The sequence below is a fragment of the Ochotona princeps genome, chromosome 2, assembly GCF_030435755.1.
Source record: "Ochotona princeps isolate mOchPri1 chromosome 2, mOchPri1.hap1, whole genome shotgun sequence".
NCBI lineage: Eukaryota > Metazoa > Chordata > Mammalia > Lagomorpha > Ochotonidae > Ochotona > Ochotona princeps.
In genome coordinates, this window is record NC_080833.1 from 36,478,570 (window position 1) to 36,493,596 (window position 15,027).

Genomic DNA, 15,027 nt, shown 5'->3' on the forward strand with positions numbered 1-15,027 from the left:
GAGATAGAAAAGGCATAGGCGGGCCCGACGCGATTTGCCTTTCCAATAAAAAATAAATAAATCTTAAATAAATAAATGTAATGAAAACCTCCCTTCTGGACCCGGCACAGTAGCCTAGCAGTGAAAGTCCTTGCCTTGAACGTGCCGGGATCGCATATGGGCGCCGGTTCTAATCCCGGCATCCCCACTTCCCATCCACCTCCCTGCTTGTGGCCTGGGAAAGCAGTCGAGGACGGCCCAAAGCCTTGGAACCTTGCACCCTTGTGGGAGACCTGGAAGAAGTTCCTGGCTTCTAGCTCCGGATCAGCGCAGCACCGGCCGTTGCAGTCACTTGGGGAGTGAATCATTGGACAAAAGATCTTCCTCTCTGTCCTCCTCTCTGTATATCTGACTTTGCAATAAAAAATAAATAAAAAAAAAAAAAAAAGAAAAGGCATAGGCATGATTTTGCCCTTATGATTCCCAGGGCAGAGGGGAGATCATAGGGTCTTTTATCATTTCCTCAAAGAGGAGTTAACAAAAGTTAGGATATAGGAATATGGGAACTAGGGAGAACCTAGCAGTTTGGGGAGAGGCATGAGGAAAGCAGAAAGGATGCTGTTTAGATATTTTGACTGGATTTCACTTATCAGTGATAGCCTAGGCAAGGCTGATGTAGGAAGGCATCTGGCTCCCAAGGTGGGGCAGGTGAGGAGGGAGGATTTAGCTGCTAGGCCATTTTGTTGGGACTGATTATGAGTTTTCTGGTCGCACTAGATATTATTACTGCATGGGGCTGCTGTATCCTGTGATGAATGAGAATCAATTCTGTTGCAGGGACACAGGCTCAAGAATTCTGAGAATCAAACCTATCAGGCCTTGGACAGCTTGAATACCAGGAGGCGGGTGCTCATCTCTGGGACCCCCATCCAGAATGATCTACTGGAGTACTTCAGCTTGGTACATTTTGTGAATTCGGGCATCCTAGGTAAGAATACAGCCCTGTCTGCAAATTGGAGAGGTGCTTTACCTTGTGAGAGGGTTGTAACTTGAGCTGAAGAGAGGCCACTCAGTGTTGTTGTAGGAAGACTTTCTTGTGGGGGAGTAGCAGAGCCACTGGGGAAGCTTTGGATTCTGCTGGTTCCCTTTCTAGATGGCTACAACAGCTAGCACTAGGCCAAGCAGAAGGCAAAAATTGAGAACTTCATCCTGGTGTCCCAAGTGGATGGCAGGGACCTAAACACTTGAGCCATCCTCTACTACTTCTCTCAGGCCAGTATCAAGGAGCAAGATTGGAAATGGAGTAGCCAGGACTCAAACTGGTGCCCATGTTGGATGCTAATACTGCAGGGGTTTAGCCTACTGTGCCACAGTGAGGGCACCTGCATTTCTGTTTTTTAAGTTTTTTTGTCTTAATAGTGAAATTGAAAAGTCTTAGATTATGTATGTGTGCTGCTTAAGTAGGTTTTGTGTTTTAAGATTTTTTTTTTTTAAAGGCGAAGTGATGTAGATCTTTTATCTGCTGGGCCACTCCTGAAATGGCTGTGACAGCTCAGTCTAGGCTGGGCTGAAGCCAAGAGCCAGAAGCTGCATTCTGCTCTCCTACATGTGTGGCAGGAACTCAAGTACTTGAACCAACATTTGCTGCTTCCCAGGGACAGTAATCAGGAAATAGATTAGAAGGGCAGTAGTTGGGATTATAACATGGACTAATAAGTGGCAGGTTAACCTTCTATGTCGATACACCTGTGCCAGCAGTATAAGAAATGGAGTATTTCTACATCAGGAGTCAACAGACTTTTATTTCAAAGCCTAGACAGTATTTTAGATTCACAGACTGTGGTGTCTCTGTCAGCTACTCTGCAGTTGTAGCATGTAAACAGGCATGGCTTTGTCATAGCAAAGCCATGTCATAACAATGCTAGCCATGGTGCTAACGGCCCATTGCCCCTGCTCTTTGTTGGCTGCTATTAGTCTTCTACTTAATGTAGGTATTTAGATATAAGTTTAGTGCTATCCTAGGCCATTTCCCTAATGAAGAATATGAAGTCAACTTTACTGTCTTCCTTTGCATTTGGAAATCTTCATGAAGAACCTGACTTAGTCTCTTCCTCATTTTTATTTTTTTAAGGTAATTATTTTTATTTTTGGTGATTTTTACATAGTTGATTAGGGTGCATAGGATCAAGAGCTACAAGAAGGTGGGTGAGACCATTATTTCCACATTCCCTTTTTTTCTTACCTGTGTGTGGGGGAAGGAGTGAGATAAGGGGAGAAGCCACACACAGCCTCCCTACCGCCTCTGTACTCTGGGATTGAGGACAAACACCTGACACCACCCTAGGGTTCCTAATGCGGGGCATGGTCTGAGGGTTCTGCTCCAGAGGTTTTGATAGTTTAACAGTTATGAATTACTGCCGATCCTGCCACTCCAAGCACGATTAGATCTCTCCAGAACCCACTGGTTGACACATAGTCTCTGCCCAGATATTCACTGCCAACACTTGGCTAGGGTAGTTGATCCATTTGTTCTGTCCTCCGTCCTCTGTTGTGGTATCAGGTGTCCTCTGCAGGTTCCAGTTTACTGCCATATCCTCCATGTGCATCTGAATGTGCTGTCTACTGCTCCGTCTAAGCCAGAGGAGGCCCAGCTCTGACACATGTACTCATAATCAGATCATGGAACCTGTAATTCTCTCATTGGTTTGGGTTCTGAGTCCAGCAATTCAGTTGCGGGGAATCCTCAAAGAAATTTCATCTGAGGTGATCCCAGACCTGATTCTTGTGTGTGCTTACCAACACAGGGTCCGGCACAGGCCGTCGCCCCAATCAGCTTATGCATATGCTGATGGTTGCAATTGCTGTGTCAGTTCTGTCTCCAGCCCTGTCTACTGCAAGTACAGTGGCCCTGCCATTGAGAGTCCCTCAGGATTCATTCCTCACCTATGTATACAGTGGCCTTATCTGTGGATGTCATTAGGCAGTAATTCCACACCCCCAAAACCCCAGAGCTCATTGCCAGGTGGCCCGCAAGCTCAGGATTTGCCCACTACCTGGCAGCGGTGGACGGGGAGCTAGGACCCCCAGTAGGAAGCCTGGCCCAGCATGGATTCTCTTACTCATTTTTAAACTTTTTGTTTATCAGGGCTATGTTGTGACTTAGTGGGCTAAGCCACAGTTTGTGATGCCAACATCCCAAATCAGAGTATAGGTTTATGTCTAGGCTGCTTTGTGCATCCTGTCCAACTCCCTGCTATTGTACCTAGGAAAAATGGCAGAAGATGGTCCAAATGCTTAGGCCTCTCTGACCCTTGTGCGAGACCTGGATGGCATTCTTGGATTAAGTGTTAAGCAAGCCTCCAGTATGCTTGGTCCGCTGTGAATCTTTGCATTCCTGTCGTGCTTATCAGAACAGTTTTGCAAAGTTTAAGGCCTTTCCCTGTTGCATTCAGAGCAAGGTTATAGAATGTTCAGACAACTGGAAAAAAAAAGTTTTGTTCGTTAGTTCATTTTCTTTTCTCTTTTTTCAAAGATTTATTTAGGGCCTGGTACATTAGCATAGTGGCTAAAGTCCTCGCCTTACATATGCAGGGATCCAGTGTGGGTGCTGATTTGTATCCCTGCTGCTCTGCTTCCCTTCCGGCTCCATACCAGTGACTGGGAAGGCAGTAGAGGACGGCCCAAAGCTTTGGAATCCCACACCCGGTGGGAGACCCGGAGGAGGCTCCCAGCTTCAGATTAGCCACTTGGGGAGTGAACCAACAGATGGAAAATCTTTGTCTCTGCTTCTCTCTATAAATCTTTTTGAAAGAAAAATATGCCTTTCCAATAAACATAAATCTTTTTTAAAATGAAATAAATCTTGAAAAAATTATGTATGTTTATTGCAAAGGCAGATTTTTAAAGAAGAAATAGAGAAGGTCTGCTAGCCACTCTTCCCTCTCCAAAAGGCCAAAATGGCAGAGCTGAGCTGATTAAAAACCAGGAGCCAGGAGCTTCTTTCGGGTCTCCCACATGGGTTTAGGGTCCCAAAGCTTTCCCAGACCATACATAGGAGCTGAATGGAAAGTTGAGCAGCCAGGGTACAAACCTGTAACTATACGGGATGCTTAGGTTTGGAAGTGGAGGATTAGCCAGTGGAGCGATCATGCTGGCCCCTATTTTTTCTTTTCTTGTTTTTAAAGATTTACTTATTTCTGTGAAAATATGAGTTACATCGAGAGAGAGTGAGACAAAAATGTCTTTCATCCACTGATTGGCTCCTAAAATGGCCACAGTGACCAGGGCTGGGCCAGATCGAAGCCAAGTGCTTCATTCCGGTCTCCCATATGGATGGCAGAACCCAGAGACTTGGGCTGTCTTCTGCTTTTCTGGGAGTTAGTAGAGAGCTGAATCTAAACCAGCTATATGGAATGCTGGTGTCACTGATGGCAGTTTAAGATGTCTCTTACTTGTAAATCAATTCTACTAGTTTTTGTAGATTTTTTTTTAATTTTTCTAGATAATCATGTTATTTGTAAATGACAGCTTTTGTCTTTTGTTCCAGTTCTAAGCTTTTCATTTCTTTTTTATTTCATGCACTGGCTAGTCTTTTACATTGTTGAATAGAAATTGTGATAGTGGATTCTCATTCTTTATCTTAGATAAAAAGGAAAAAATATTTTTCTTTTACAATTTACCTATTTTTATTGGAAGGGCAGATTGCAGAGAGGAGAGACAGAGAGAAGAAGATCTTCCATCTGCTGATTCACTCCCCAAACTGACCACAACTGGGCCCGGCGGCGTGGCCTAGTGGCTAAAGTCCCACCTTGAATGCGCCAGGATCCCATATGAATGCCGGTTCTAATCCCAGCAGCTCTACTTCCCATCCAGCTCCCTGCTTGTGGTCTGGGAAGGCAATCGAGGACGGCCGAATGCTTCGGGACCCTGCACCCGCGTGGGAGACCTGGAAGAGGTTCCTGGTTCCCAGCTTTGGATCGGCGCAGCACTGGCCGTTGTGGCTCACTTGGGGAGTGAATCATCAGACGGAAGATCTTCCTCCCTGTCTCTCCTCCTCTCTGTATATCTGACTTTGTAATAAAATAATTAAATCTTTAAAAAAAAAGGCCACAACTGCCAGAGCTGAGCTAATTTGGAGCCAGGTGCTTCTTCTGGGTCTCCCGTGGAAGAGGTCTCCATGGGTGCAGGGTCCCAAGGCCTTGGGCCATCCTCTACTGTTTGCCCAGGCCATAAGCAGGGAACTGGATCAGAAATCAAGAGCTGGAACACAAACCAGTACCCATATGGGATACTGGTTCTTGGAGGTGGAGGATTAGCCAATTGAGCTATTATGCTGGCCCTTCAATATATATGCCAAGTAAAATATATGATTTTTTATTTGATGATATTTAGAAGATTCATTTCTCATTTCTTTGAAAGTTAGGGTTATAGAGAGTTATGGGAGAGAAACCATCTGATGATTAACTCCCCAAATGGCTACAACAGCTATAGCTTAACATCTTAGGTTGGTAGCAGGAGCCAACATACTAGAGCTGTCTTTTGCTGCTTTCTCAGGCACTTTAGCAGGGAGCTTGACTGGAAGCTGAAAACCAAGATTCAAAGCAAGACTCATGAAATGCCAGAGTTGCTGGTGATAGCTTAATCTACCATATCACAATGCCTGTCCCTGATTTTTCTTTCTCATTGAGAAAATTGACAAAATTAGTTATGAGGCTAACTATTTTAATTAAACATTTTAATGGCATTTTAGTACATTCACATAGTTATACAACCACCACCCAATTAAGTTCTAAAACATTTTCATCACCCTAAATAAAGACCTTCAACCCATTGAGCAGTCACTACTTAGTTCTACTTCCTCCTAAACCTTGGCAACCAAATGTTTGCTTTCTGTCTCTGAATTTGCCTATACAGCACATTTCATTAAAACAGAATAAATATATAATCTTTTATGTTTAGTTTCTTTGACTTAGCATACTGTTTTCAAGAGTCATCAACATTGTTGAATTTCAGTACTTAACTGTGTTAATACCTGCTACTTAATTTCTTAAGTAATGAAATTGAGATTGAGGGCCCAGCGTGGTGACCTAGTCGCTGAAATCCCACCTTGAACGCGCCAAGATCCCATATGGGTGCTGGTCCTAATCCTAGCGGCTCCACTTCCCATCCAGCTCCCTGCTTGTGGCCTGGGAAAGCAGTTGAGGGCAGCCTAAGCCTTGGAACCTTGCACCCACTTGGGAGACCCTGAAGAGCTGGATCCTGGCTTCGGATAGGTGCAGCACTGGCTGTTGAGGTCACTTGGGGAGTGAATCATCAGACGGAAGATCTTTCTCTCTGTCTGTCCTCCTCTCTATATATGTCTGACTTTGCAATGAAAATAAATAAATCTTTAAAAAAACAATTAGGATTGAAAAAAAAAATCTACCTTTAAGTTGAAATATTTAGTCCATTTACATTACTGAAAATAATTGCATACTTACATTTATTTATTTGTAAGATTTATTTGTTTTTATTAGAAAGTCAGATGTACAGAGAGAAGGAGAGACAGAGAGGAGTATCTTCCATCTGATGATTCACTCTCCAACAGCTGGAGCTGAGCCAATCCAAAGCCAGGAGCCAGGTCTCCTATGCATGGGTGCAGGGTCCCAAGGCTTTGGTCCATCTTCGACTGCTTTCCCAGGCCACAGGCAGGGAGCTGGATGGGAAGTGGGGCTGCTGGGATTAGTACCAGCCGCATATGAGATTCCAGCGTGTTCAAGGCGAGAACTTTAGGTATTAGCCTATTGTGCCAGGCGCTTGCTCTGTATATTTTGTTCAGCTTTGTTCTTTGGCTACGAGATTTGACTATGACAAAGTAGTCTGCCAATACTGACAGTGAGAAAATCCTTCATTTCCTGTACTCTTTAATTTTCCCTCCTATCCTTTATTAGGGACTGCCCAAGAATTCAAGAAGCGTTTTGAATTGCCAATTTTGAAGAGTCGAGATGCAGCTGCCAGTGAAGCAGACAGGCAGCTAGGAGAAGAGCGACTGAAGGAACTCACCAGTGTTGTGAATAGGTAACGACCACAAATGGTGTCATCACAATTGCCTTACTAGGCACCAGAGGCCAGTCCATTGGGATTTGGGCTGTGGAGCCCTTGAGGACTGGAATTCTGAGAAGGGAGTGGGTTTGACTTCCTGATAAGGCCACTGAAATAAAGGAGTTTTGGAGGCCAGGTACCTAGTTTCTTTTTAGCCTGATCCCTGTGGTTTGGTTTTGATCTGCATCCTGCTGAGGGAGCTCCTCTGATGCTACTAGACTTTGATTGTCCTTTGGAACATTGTTAGTTCTTCAGAAGCCTCCTGTTGGTGTGCTGGTCTCAGGTCTAAAGCACTAGGCTTCCCTTCCTATGTCCTGTAGTTACTGCTACGGGGTTGGTTGTGGCTGCCTGACTGGCTAAGAGGGCCTTGTTTTCCCATGGGGTCACATAACCTAGGGAGCAGATACATTCTGGACTGTTTTGTGGTAGGCATGCACCCTTGATACATTATATCCTAAAGAGTCCTGCACTTCTGACTGCCTGACTACTTCTCACAGTTTTGAATTTAAAAAAAGGATTATTTGTTTGTTTTTATTTTTTTTGAAATGGATCTTCCACTTACTGGTTCACTGTATTAACATCCACAACAGCCAGGATTGAGCCCAGCCAAGGCCAGAAGCCAGAGTGGAAGGGACCCAAGTACTTAAGCCACCATCTATTACCCTTCCCCACCCTTGTTTGCATTATTCTAAGCTGGAAGGATAGCTGGGATTTGAATCATGCATTTGGGCCATCGTGCTGGGTCTGAACCTTGCATTCTTATGTGGGGTGCAGATACCCTGAGTGGCAGCAACTTCTGTGCCAAGTGTCCGTCCTGTCTAGCATTTTTTTTTTAAAGAAAGACTGATTTTTCTTGAAAAGTCAGATCTATAGAGAAAAGAGACAGAGAGAAAGATCTGTCCACTGGTTCACTCCCCATGTGGCTGCAAAGGCCGCAGCTGAACTAATGTGAAACCAATCCAGAGCCTGGAGCTTCTTCCAGGTCTTCCCTGTGCGTGCAGGGTCCCAAGGCTTTGGGCCATCCTCTATTGCTTTCCCAGGCAGGAAGCCAGAAGGGGAGTACAGCAGGCTGGATTAGAACCAGTGCCTGTATGTGATCCCAGTGCATGCAAAATAAGGATTTTAGCCACTAGGCTAGTGTACCGGGCCCTGTCTAGCAATTTTTGATGACAGGAGAGTCGTTGTGTTCTTAGGTGTTTCCTCTTCAGTGCCTGCTCTCTGTGCCTCCTTGTCTTCCTGGTCTGCCCAGGAGGCATGGGCTTCATTTTCTTGGACCCTGGGACTGGTGGCATTTGTACAAATGCAAGCAGAAACTTCCCTAAGGACTCAGTGATATGTACCTTGCTTTCCTTGACTTAACTCCAGGTTCAGTAGGAGACATCAACCTTATCGTGTCTGTGTGAGCTAGGCTGTTGTGAAGTTGTGACCATGACTGAGATGATGCTGTTGGTATCTTTATAATAGTTCTGATGAGTCTCTGGTATTTTATAGTGTGAAAGTGCCCATTTTGGATATAGTTTTTGTGTGCTAGTTTTTATTCTGTTGGTTGGCACAGTAGTTTCAGTAGTTCCTTATTTTTCTGCCTGGTTTTCCCTAGGTGTTTGATACGGAGGACATCGGATATCCTTTCTAAATATCTGCCTGTGAAGATTGAGCAGGTGGTTTGTTGCAGGTACTGAACTCAACTGAAGGGTGTGGTGTGGAGTGAAAGCTTGGCCCCTGAAGAGTGACTACACTCTCAAGATACCCTCAGAAGGCAGAGAGTGAACCAGTTTTGCCCACTGACTCAGCTGCCTTTTTCAGGCTGACACCTCTTCAGACAGAGTTGTACAAGAGGTTTCTGCGACAGGCCAAACCAGCAGAAGAGTTGCGTGAGGGCAAGATGAGTGTGTCTTCCCTTTCTTCTATCACCTCTCTAAAGAAGCTTTGTAATCGTGAGTTGATCCTAGCCCGGTGACCTTCACTATAACTTGTCCAGTCTTCATAGAGGCCACATGAGATTCCAACCCACCCACCCAAAGCATCATGGAACCAGACCCTTTGCTTTGGAAAATTTGACTTCTGCATAATATATAACCCAATATATTGCTGTGTGTGAGAGTGCTTGCACGCACGTTTGTTCATGTGAAATACTGCCTTCTCAGGTAGTTCCTTTATTGTTGGGAGAATACATGGTTGAGTATACTTGTCCATCCATGGTGGCATTGACAGCACCCTGTTGTACTTTAGGAGGGTAAAGACCAAGCAAGGTTGGAAATGACCATGCCTTTGGGCCATGGAAGGAATTCTGGTGAACATTGGAGTGGGAACTGGGAAGCACAGTTGCTGCCATTTTGGTTTTTCAGATCCAGCTCTAATCTATGATAAATGTGTCGAAGAGGAGGATGGCTTTGAGGGTGCCTTGAACATCTTTCCCCCTGGTTATAGCTCTAAGGCTGTTGAGCCCCAGCTGTCAGGTGAGCCCTTTCCTGCCAATATTTGGGCTTCTATGGGAGGAGAGTTAGGAAAGCAGTTGTCTCCCTAGAGTTAACCTGTCTCAGGCAGGATATTAAGACAAAGATTCTTAGACCACTGGGATGCTTTTTTCTTTTCTTTTCTTTTTTTTTTTTTTAAAGATTCATTTATTTTTATTGCAGAGTCAGATATACAGAGAGAAGGAGAGACAGAGAGGAAGATCTGTTCATTGATTCACTCCCCAAGTGGCTGCAATGGCTGCTAGGCCATTGTGTCAGGCCCTGGGATGCTTTTGTGAGGAACTGATGATTCCTGCTCTTCCAGGTAAGATGCTAGTCCTTGATTACATCCTGGCAGTGACTCGAAGCCGCAGCAGTGACAAAGTAGTGCTGGTGTCCAATTACACCCAGACGCTGGATCTCTTTGAAAAGCTCTGTCGGGCTAGAAGGTAGGGAATAACTTAGACCAAAGGGATGTGTTTTGAGTGAAGCATGTGAACCAAGATGTGGGTACATGAACTATTTCTCTGAAGATGTCTGTGCCCTTACTGCTCTGATGGAACTAGTTCTATCTCTGAGTATCCCCTGATCTTCAAGTCATCCCACAAGACAGTCCGTATACCTTCTGTTTGGAGTTCAGGGCCTTGAGTTGTACATGAGCAGCCACAAACATGCTTAATGAAGGTCTTCGAGTAACTGACTCTAAGAGGTTCCACCTTCTTCCTGGGTCTTGATCTCTGGATCCATCCCTTTAGGTACTTGTATGTACGCCTGGATGGCACGATGTCCATTAAGAAGCGAGCCAAGGTTGTGGAACGCTTCAATAGTCCAACGGTAAATGCACAGCCTCATATAGTAACGTCAGAATTAAGGATCAATTATGAAGCTGTAGGGGGAGCTCTGCTTCAGATTCTCTGTGATTTCCACTCCACTTCTCCCCTACCCTCACCTTTTGCCAGGGGTGGTAGAGTAAGATAAGATTGGTGGGGACTGGATTAGAAACTAACTTTGTGACTTGGAAGATTGACTGATAGGAAGGCCTGCAGGTGGTTCTTCAGTTAGTTTGGGGATGAGAGAAAAACATTGGCTAAGTTGAGTCAGGATGTCAGGTTAAGCTAAAACATTCTTTCTCCCCCTGCTTCCTCTCTTTCCAGAGTCCTGACTTTGTCTTCATGTTGAGCAGCAAAGCTGGTGGCTGTGGCCTCAATCTCATTGGAGCTAACCGGCTGGTCATGTTTGATCCCGATTGGAACCCAGCCAATGATGAACAAGCTATGGCCCGGGTCTGGCGTGATGGTCAAAAGAAGACCTGCTATATCTATCGTCTGCTCTCTGTAAGGATGGTTTTCCTGTCCTCCCTAAACCCTTTGTACTATGCTCTTGGGAAGTTTATTGAGTGCCTCTTTATCATGGAGCACTGGCTTTTCTTTCATATTGTTTCTACTGTGCCATTGGTCTTATGGTCTTCTCATACCCGCATGCTATAGGGCTAAGTGTTATTGGCAATTTTTCATATTCTCAGTGATTACTTTCAAACTCTGTCTCATAGTTCCTCTTTTGCAGCTCATAATTTCTGAGTTGACTACCCTCTTTTACTCCTTGTTGCAGTTTCTAATTCATCCATGACTTTTTTTTAAGATTTATTTATTTTTATTAGAAAGGCAGATGTACAGAGAAGAGGAGAGACACAAAGAAAGATCCTCCGTCCGATGATTCACTCCCCAAGTGGCCGCAACGGCCTGTGCTATGCCGATCCAAAACCAGGAGCCAGGAACCTCTTTCCGGGTCTCCCATGCGGGTGCAGGGTCCCAATGCTCTGGGCCGTCCTCGACTGCTTTCCCAGGCCACAAGCAGGGAGCTGGATGGAAGTGGCGCCACTGGGATTAGAACCGGCGCCCATATGGGATCCTGGCGCGTTCAAGGCGAGGACTTTAACCACTACACTGTCGTGCCAGGCCCTCATCCTTGACTTTGGATACCAACTTAATCTTCATTTAATTCAGAAATCTACCCATCATCATTCTGGCTCAGCTTGAAGAACAGTGTTTTCCTTCACTGTGACCATCCTGTTTGCTTGACCTCATCTTTTAGGTGTAAGCTCCCCTAATTTAACTATGCTTACTGGCCCAAAACAACTTGTTTATACTCAAAATTTTAATAACTGTCATGCTGCTCTCACTTCCTGTTCTTCCAGCATTCTGATTCATTATATCTGCATTCATGTCATGTCTCGAGCATCTTTCCATCCCTCCTTCAATCTGACTTGTCTTCCTTTATCCTCACCATACACCCTTTCAGCCATTCAATTCCCAGAACATGCTCCATTTGGATCTTCCAATAGTTAGCTTTTCCACCAGCTAACTTGCATTTATAGATTGGTACTATCACAAACTCAAGTTCTTTTTGAGCTGGGCCATGTCATTTCTGTCAACAACCACGTCAAGTTTGACTTCCCTCATGTTCCCTTCCTAGCTCTGTCTCATCCCTGTAGATTTTTCTGTTCCTTCCAGAGATAATGATGGACTTTGGCATGAGTTCTCTCACCTTCCTTATTCTCTTCTGTAAAATTTCCCCACTTCATCTTCTGTTTCCTGGGTTCATTCTGGCTGTACTTTTATCCCTTTTCTTTTTTTATTTGATCAATTTCTCTTTTATTCTTCCAAAGTTTCACTGTCAAGTAGCATCCACATTTAAAATGAAACATTTTTTTCTTTTTTTTTTTTTAAAGATTTATTTATTTTTATTACAAAGTCAGATATACTGAGAGGAGGAGAGACAGAGGAAGTGGAGCTGCCGGGATTAGAACCAGCGGCCATATGGGATCAAGGCGAGGACCTTAGCCACTAGGCCGCTCTGCTGAGCCCGTGAAACATTTTTTCCAACCTTCTCTCCCAACTACTGCTTTGTGTTACTTGTTATTTATTTACTGTCAGGTTTTTCTAAACCTACAGATTTTCTTCACCTCTTCTTACTCATCAGGAGCCTTATGTTACCAAACCTACTTTCAGATATATATTATTGACTTCCCAATGGTCAAAATAGGAGACTTGTGATTTTTACTTGTTATGTGTCTGATATTGTTGGCTATTCCCTCTGAAAACTTTTATCATTAGAAACATCACTGATTATCTTATTTTTCTGATTATAAACACTCATATTGGCTTATCTAAGTTTTTAAAAAAATTTGTTATTTTTTATTTAGAAAGTATTACAAAGAGAGAGCAGAGATATCTTCCATCTGCTGGTTCATTCCTTGGATGGCTGCAATGACCTGCGCTAGGATAGGCCAAAATCTACAACCAAGAGCTTCATCTAGGTCTCCCTTGTGGATACCAGGTGCTTAAACACTTGGGCCATCTTTACTGCTTCTTCCAGAGCCATTAATAGGGAGCTAGATCAGCTGACACTGCACACAATGGCTTTACCTACTACATTACCACACCGGCCCCACTGAATCTCTAAATTTTAATAGAGTTTTCTGTTTGTTTTACCTGAGCTTTAAACCCTTATTTCCTTTATTTACATTTCCACTTGTTTTCTGTAAGTACTTCATCACTGAACTTACTCTCCTTCTGAATCCCAATATTTTATGGCTCTGCTGCCCACCCAGCCCAAACTTGAGAGTCATCCTGTTTCGTAAGAGCTAAATTCCTATCAAGCATTGTTGATCTTATCTTCTTGAAGTTTTCTTAATCTAACCATCCTCTTCATTCCTTGCTAGGATTGCACTTAGCTCACTTGGATATTATAGCAGCTTCCTATTTTATTACCCATTGCCTTACTCTTACCCATTCTTTGTATGTGAATATCTTCATTAAGTTAATGGAAATGAATATTACGGAAAAATGAGTGAATTTCAAACTTTTTTGCATAAAAACAGATTTAATTGCATTTCCCAGGAACTTTTAAAGAAAGTTATTTGTTTAAAAACCAGAAGGAGGTAAGGAAAGCCAGAAGGAGTATGGAGGCAGATCTTCCATCCACTGGCTCACTCCATAAATGCCCACAATAACTGGGAAGGCTGAAATTCCCTATGGGTCCTCTTCTTGCGTGGCAGCAACCCAAGTACTTGAACCATGATTCACTACTTTCTGCATGTTAGCAGAAAGCTGCCATTCAAAGTGACTTACTTTGGATGCATCTCAAGTGGTAGCTTAACTTTATGTGTACCATAGTACCTGGCCTTTTGCCAACTTTTGGAAATGCCGTTGTACAACTTCCAGAATTAGCTTTCCAAATTTGTTTATGCTATTTGCATCACTTCCGGAACAAGACCAAGCCTTTAGCCTGGAAGCCAAGATTCTCCAGGTGGCCAGTCTTACCTCTTAGTACATTCATCTTCTAGTTATCCTGAACTACTCACAGTCCTCTAATAGACTAGGCTTGTTCCTTTGTTCCTATGCTGGGAACGCTTTTCTTTCTCTCTTCCTTTGCAATCCATTTATTCATTTTTCATGCTTTAGCTGATGGAAAATCTTGCATATTTCAAGCTTTTCAATACTTTTATTTTCCCACTTGTTGGCCCCTAGGCATCTTGTATGGATTTATAGGACTATACTAGTTTGTATGTCTGTCTTTCCCACTGCACTATTAACCCAGGGGATCATATTTGATTCTATACATTATGTTAGCACAAGGCCTGGCAGAAAACAGGTATCCAAGTGATGTTTACTGAATAGGAGTCAGCCTTGGTGTGGAAGTCTGAAGCTACTGCAGGCAGGTCTTGGTTTACCCCATAGGGGTTTAGTCAGGTTCCAGAAAACAATCTGGGTAGGCAGACATTGCACAAGCCTTGTTCCCAGGAGACTGGGAAAATGGGGCTCAGCTGAGCAGAAATGTTACTCTAGGATTCTCACTTTTTATCCATCTCCCCCTTTCCTTTGGTATCTGTAATTTGAAACTGTGACAATGCTCGCTTCCATCCTTCATCATCTTCCACCTCCTAGGCAGGAACCATTGAGGAGAAAATCTTCCAGCGTCAGAGCCACAAGAAAGCTCTGAGCAGCTGTGTGGTTGATGAGGAGCAGGATGTCGAGCGGCACTTCTCTCTAGGCGAGTTGAAGGAGCTGTTTACCCTGGATGAGACTAGCCTGAGTGACACACATGACAGGTGGGTGCAGTGCCTTTGCCATCATCTCTGATTACCTGTACAGCATAGAGATGGGACCCTCAGTGACCATGGCTCTGTCCTCTGTCCCCAGGCTGCACTGCCGCCGTTGTGTCAATAACCGCCAGGTGTGGCCGCCCCCTGATGGTTCTGATTGTACATCAGACCTGGCTCAATGGAACCACAGCACTGATAAGCGGGGGCTCCAGGATGAGGTACTCCAGGCTGCCTGGGATGCTGCCTCCACTGCCATCAGCTTCGTCTTTCACCAGCGTTCCCATGAGGAGCAACGGGGTGTCCACTGATAACCTGCTGGTCTGGGTGTAGCTAGCTGTTTGAGGAAAGAGACAGGGAAAAGGGCCCTGCTGAATTTTGTTCTCTGGGAGAAAATCATGGAGAAGGGCTGCA

General features: G+C 44.3%; 1 protein-coding gene and 1 non-coding gene across 3 annotated transcripts in view; both read left to right on the forward strand.

The window, feature by feature from the left end:
- The window catches only part of RAD54L (RAD54 like), a 29,912-nt gene extending 14,886 nt beyond the window's left edge, over positions 1–15,026 (forward strand). The window contains exons 9-18 of one of the 2 annotated variants that reach the window (XM_058680747.1): positions 817–967; positions 6,909–7,035; positions 8,657–8,731; positions 8,863–8,993; positions 9,405–9,515; positions 9,838–9,961; positions 10,268–10,346; positions 10,667–10,846; positions 14,459–14,622; positions 14,714–15,026. In XM_058680747.1, coding sequence (XP_058536730.1) covers positions 817–967; positions 6,909–7,035; positions 8,657–8,731; positions 8,863–8,993; positions 9,405–9,515; positions 9,838–9,961; positions 10,268–10,346; positions 10,667–10,846; positions 14,459–14,622; positions 14,714–14,924 — 1,353 coding nt within the window. In that variant the 3' untranslated portion in view covers positions 14,925–15,026. The remainder of the gene's footprint in view (positions 1–816; positions 968–6,908; positions 7,036–8,656; positions 8,732–8,862; positions 8,994–9,404; positions 9,516–9,837; positions 9,962–10,267; positions 10,347–10,666; positions 10,847–14,458; positions 14,623–14,713) is intronic. The other variant, XM_058680754.1, reaches the window with a different exon arrangement.
- Positions 3,329–3,459, forward strand: LOC118758754 (small nucleolar RNA SNORA9). The gene has a single exon (XR_004995836.2). It is a non-coding gene; the product is annotated as a small nucleolar RNA SNORA9 (small nucleolar RNA).
- Position 15,027: the final 1 nt, after the last annotated feature.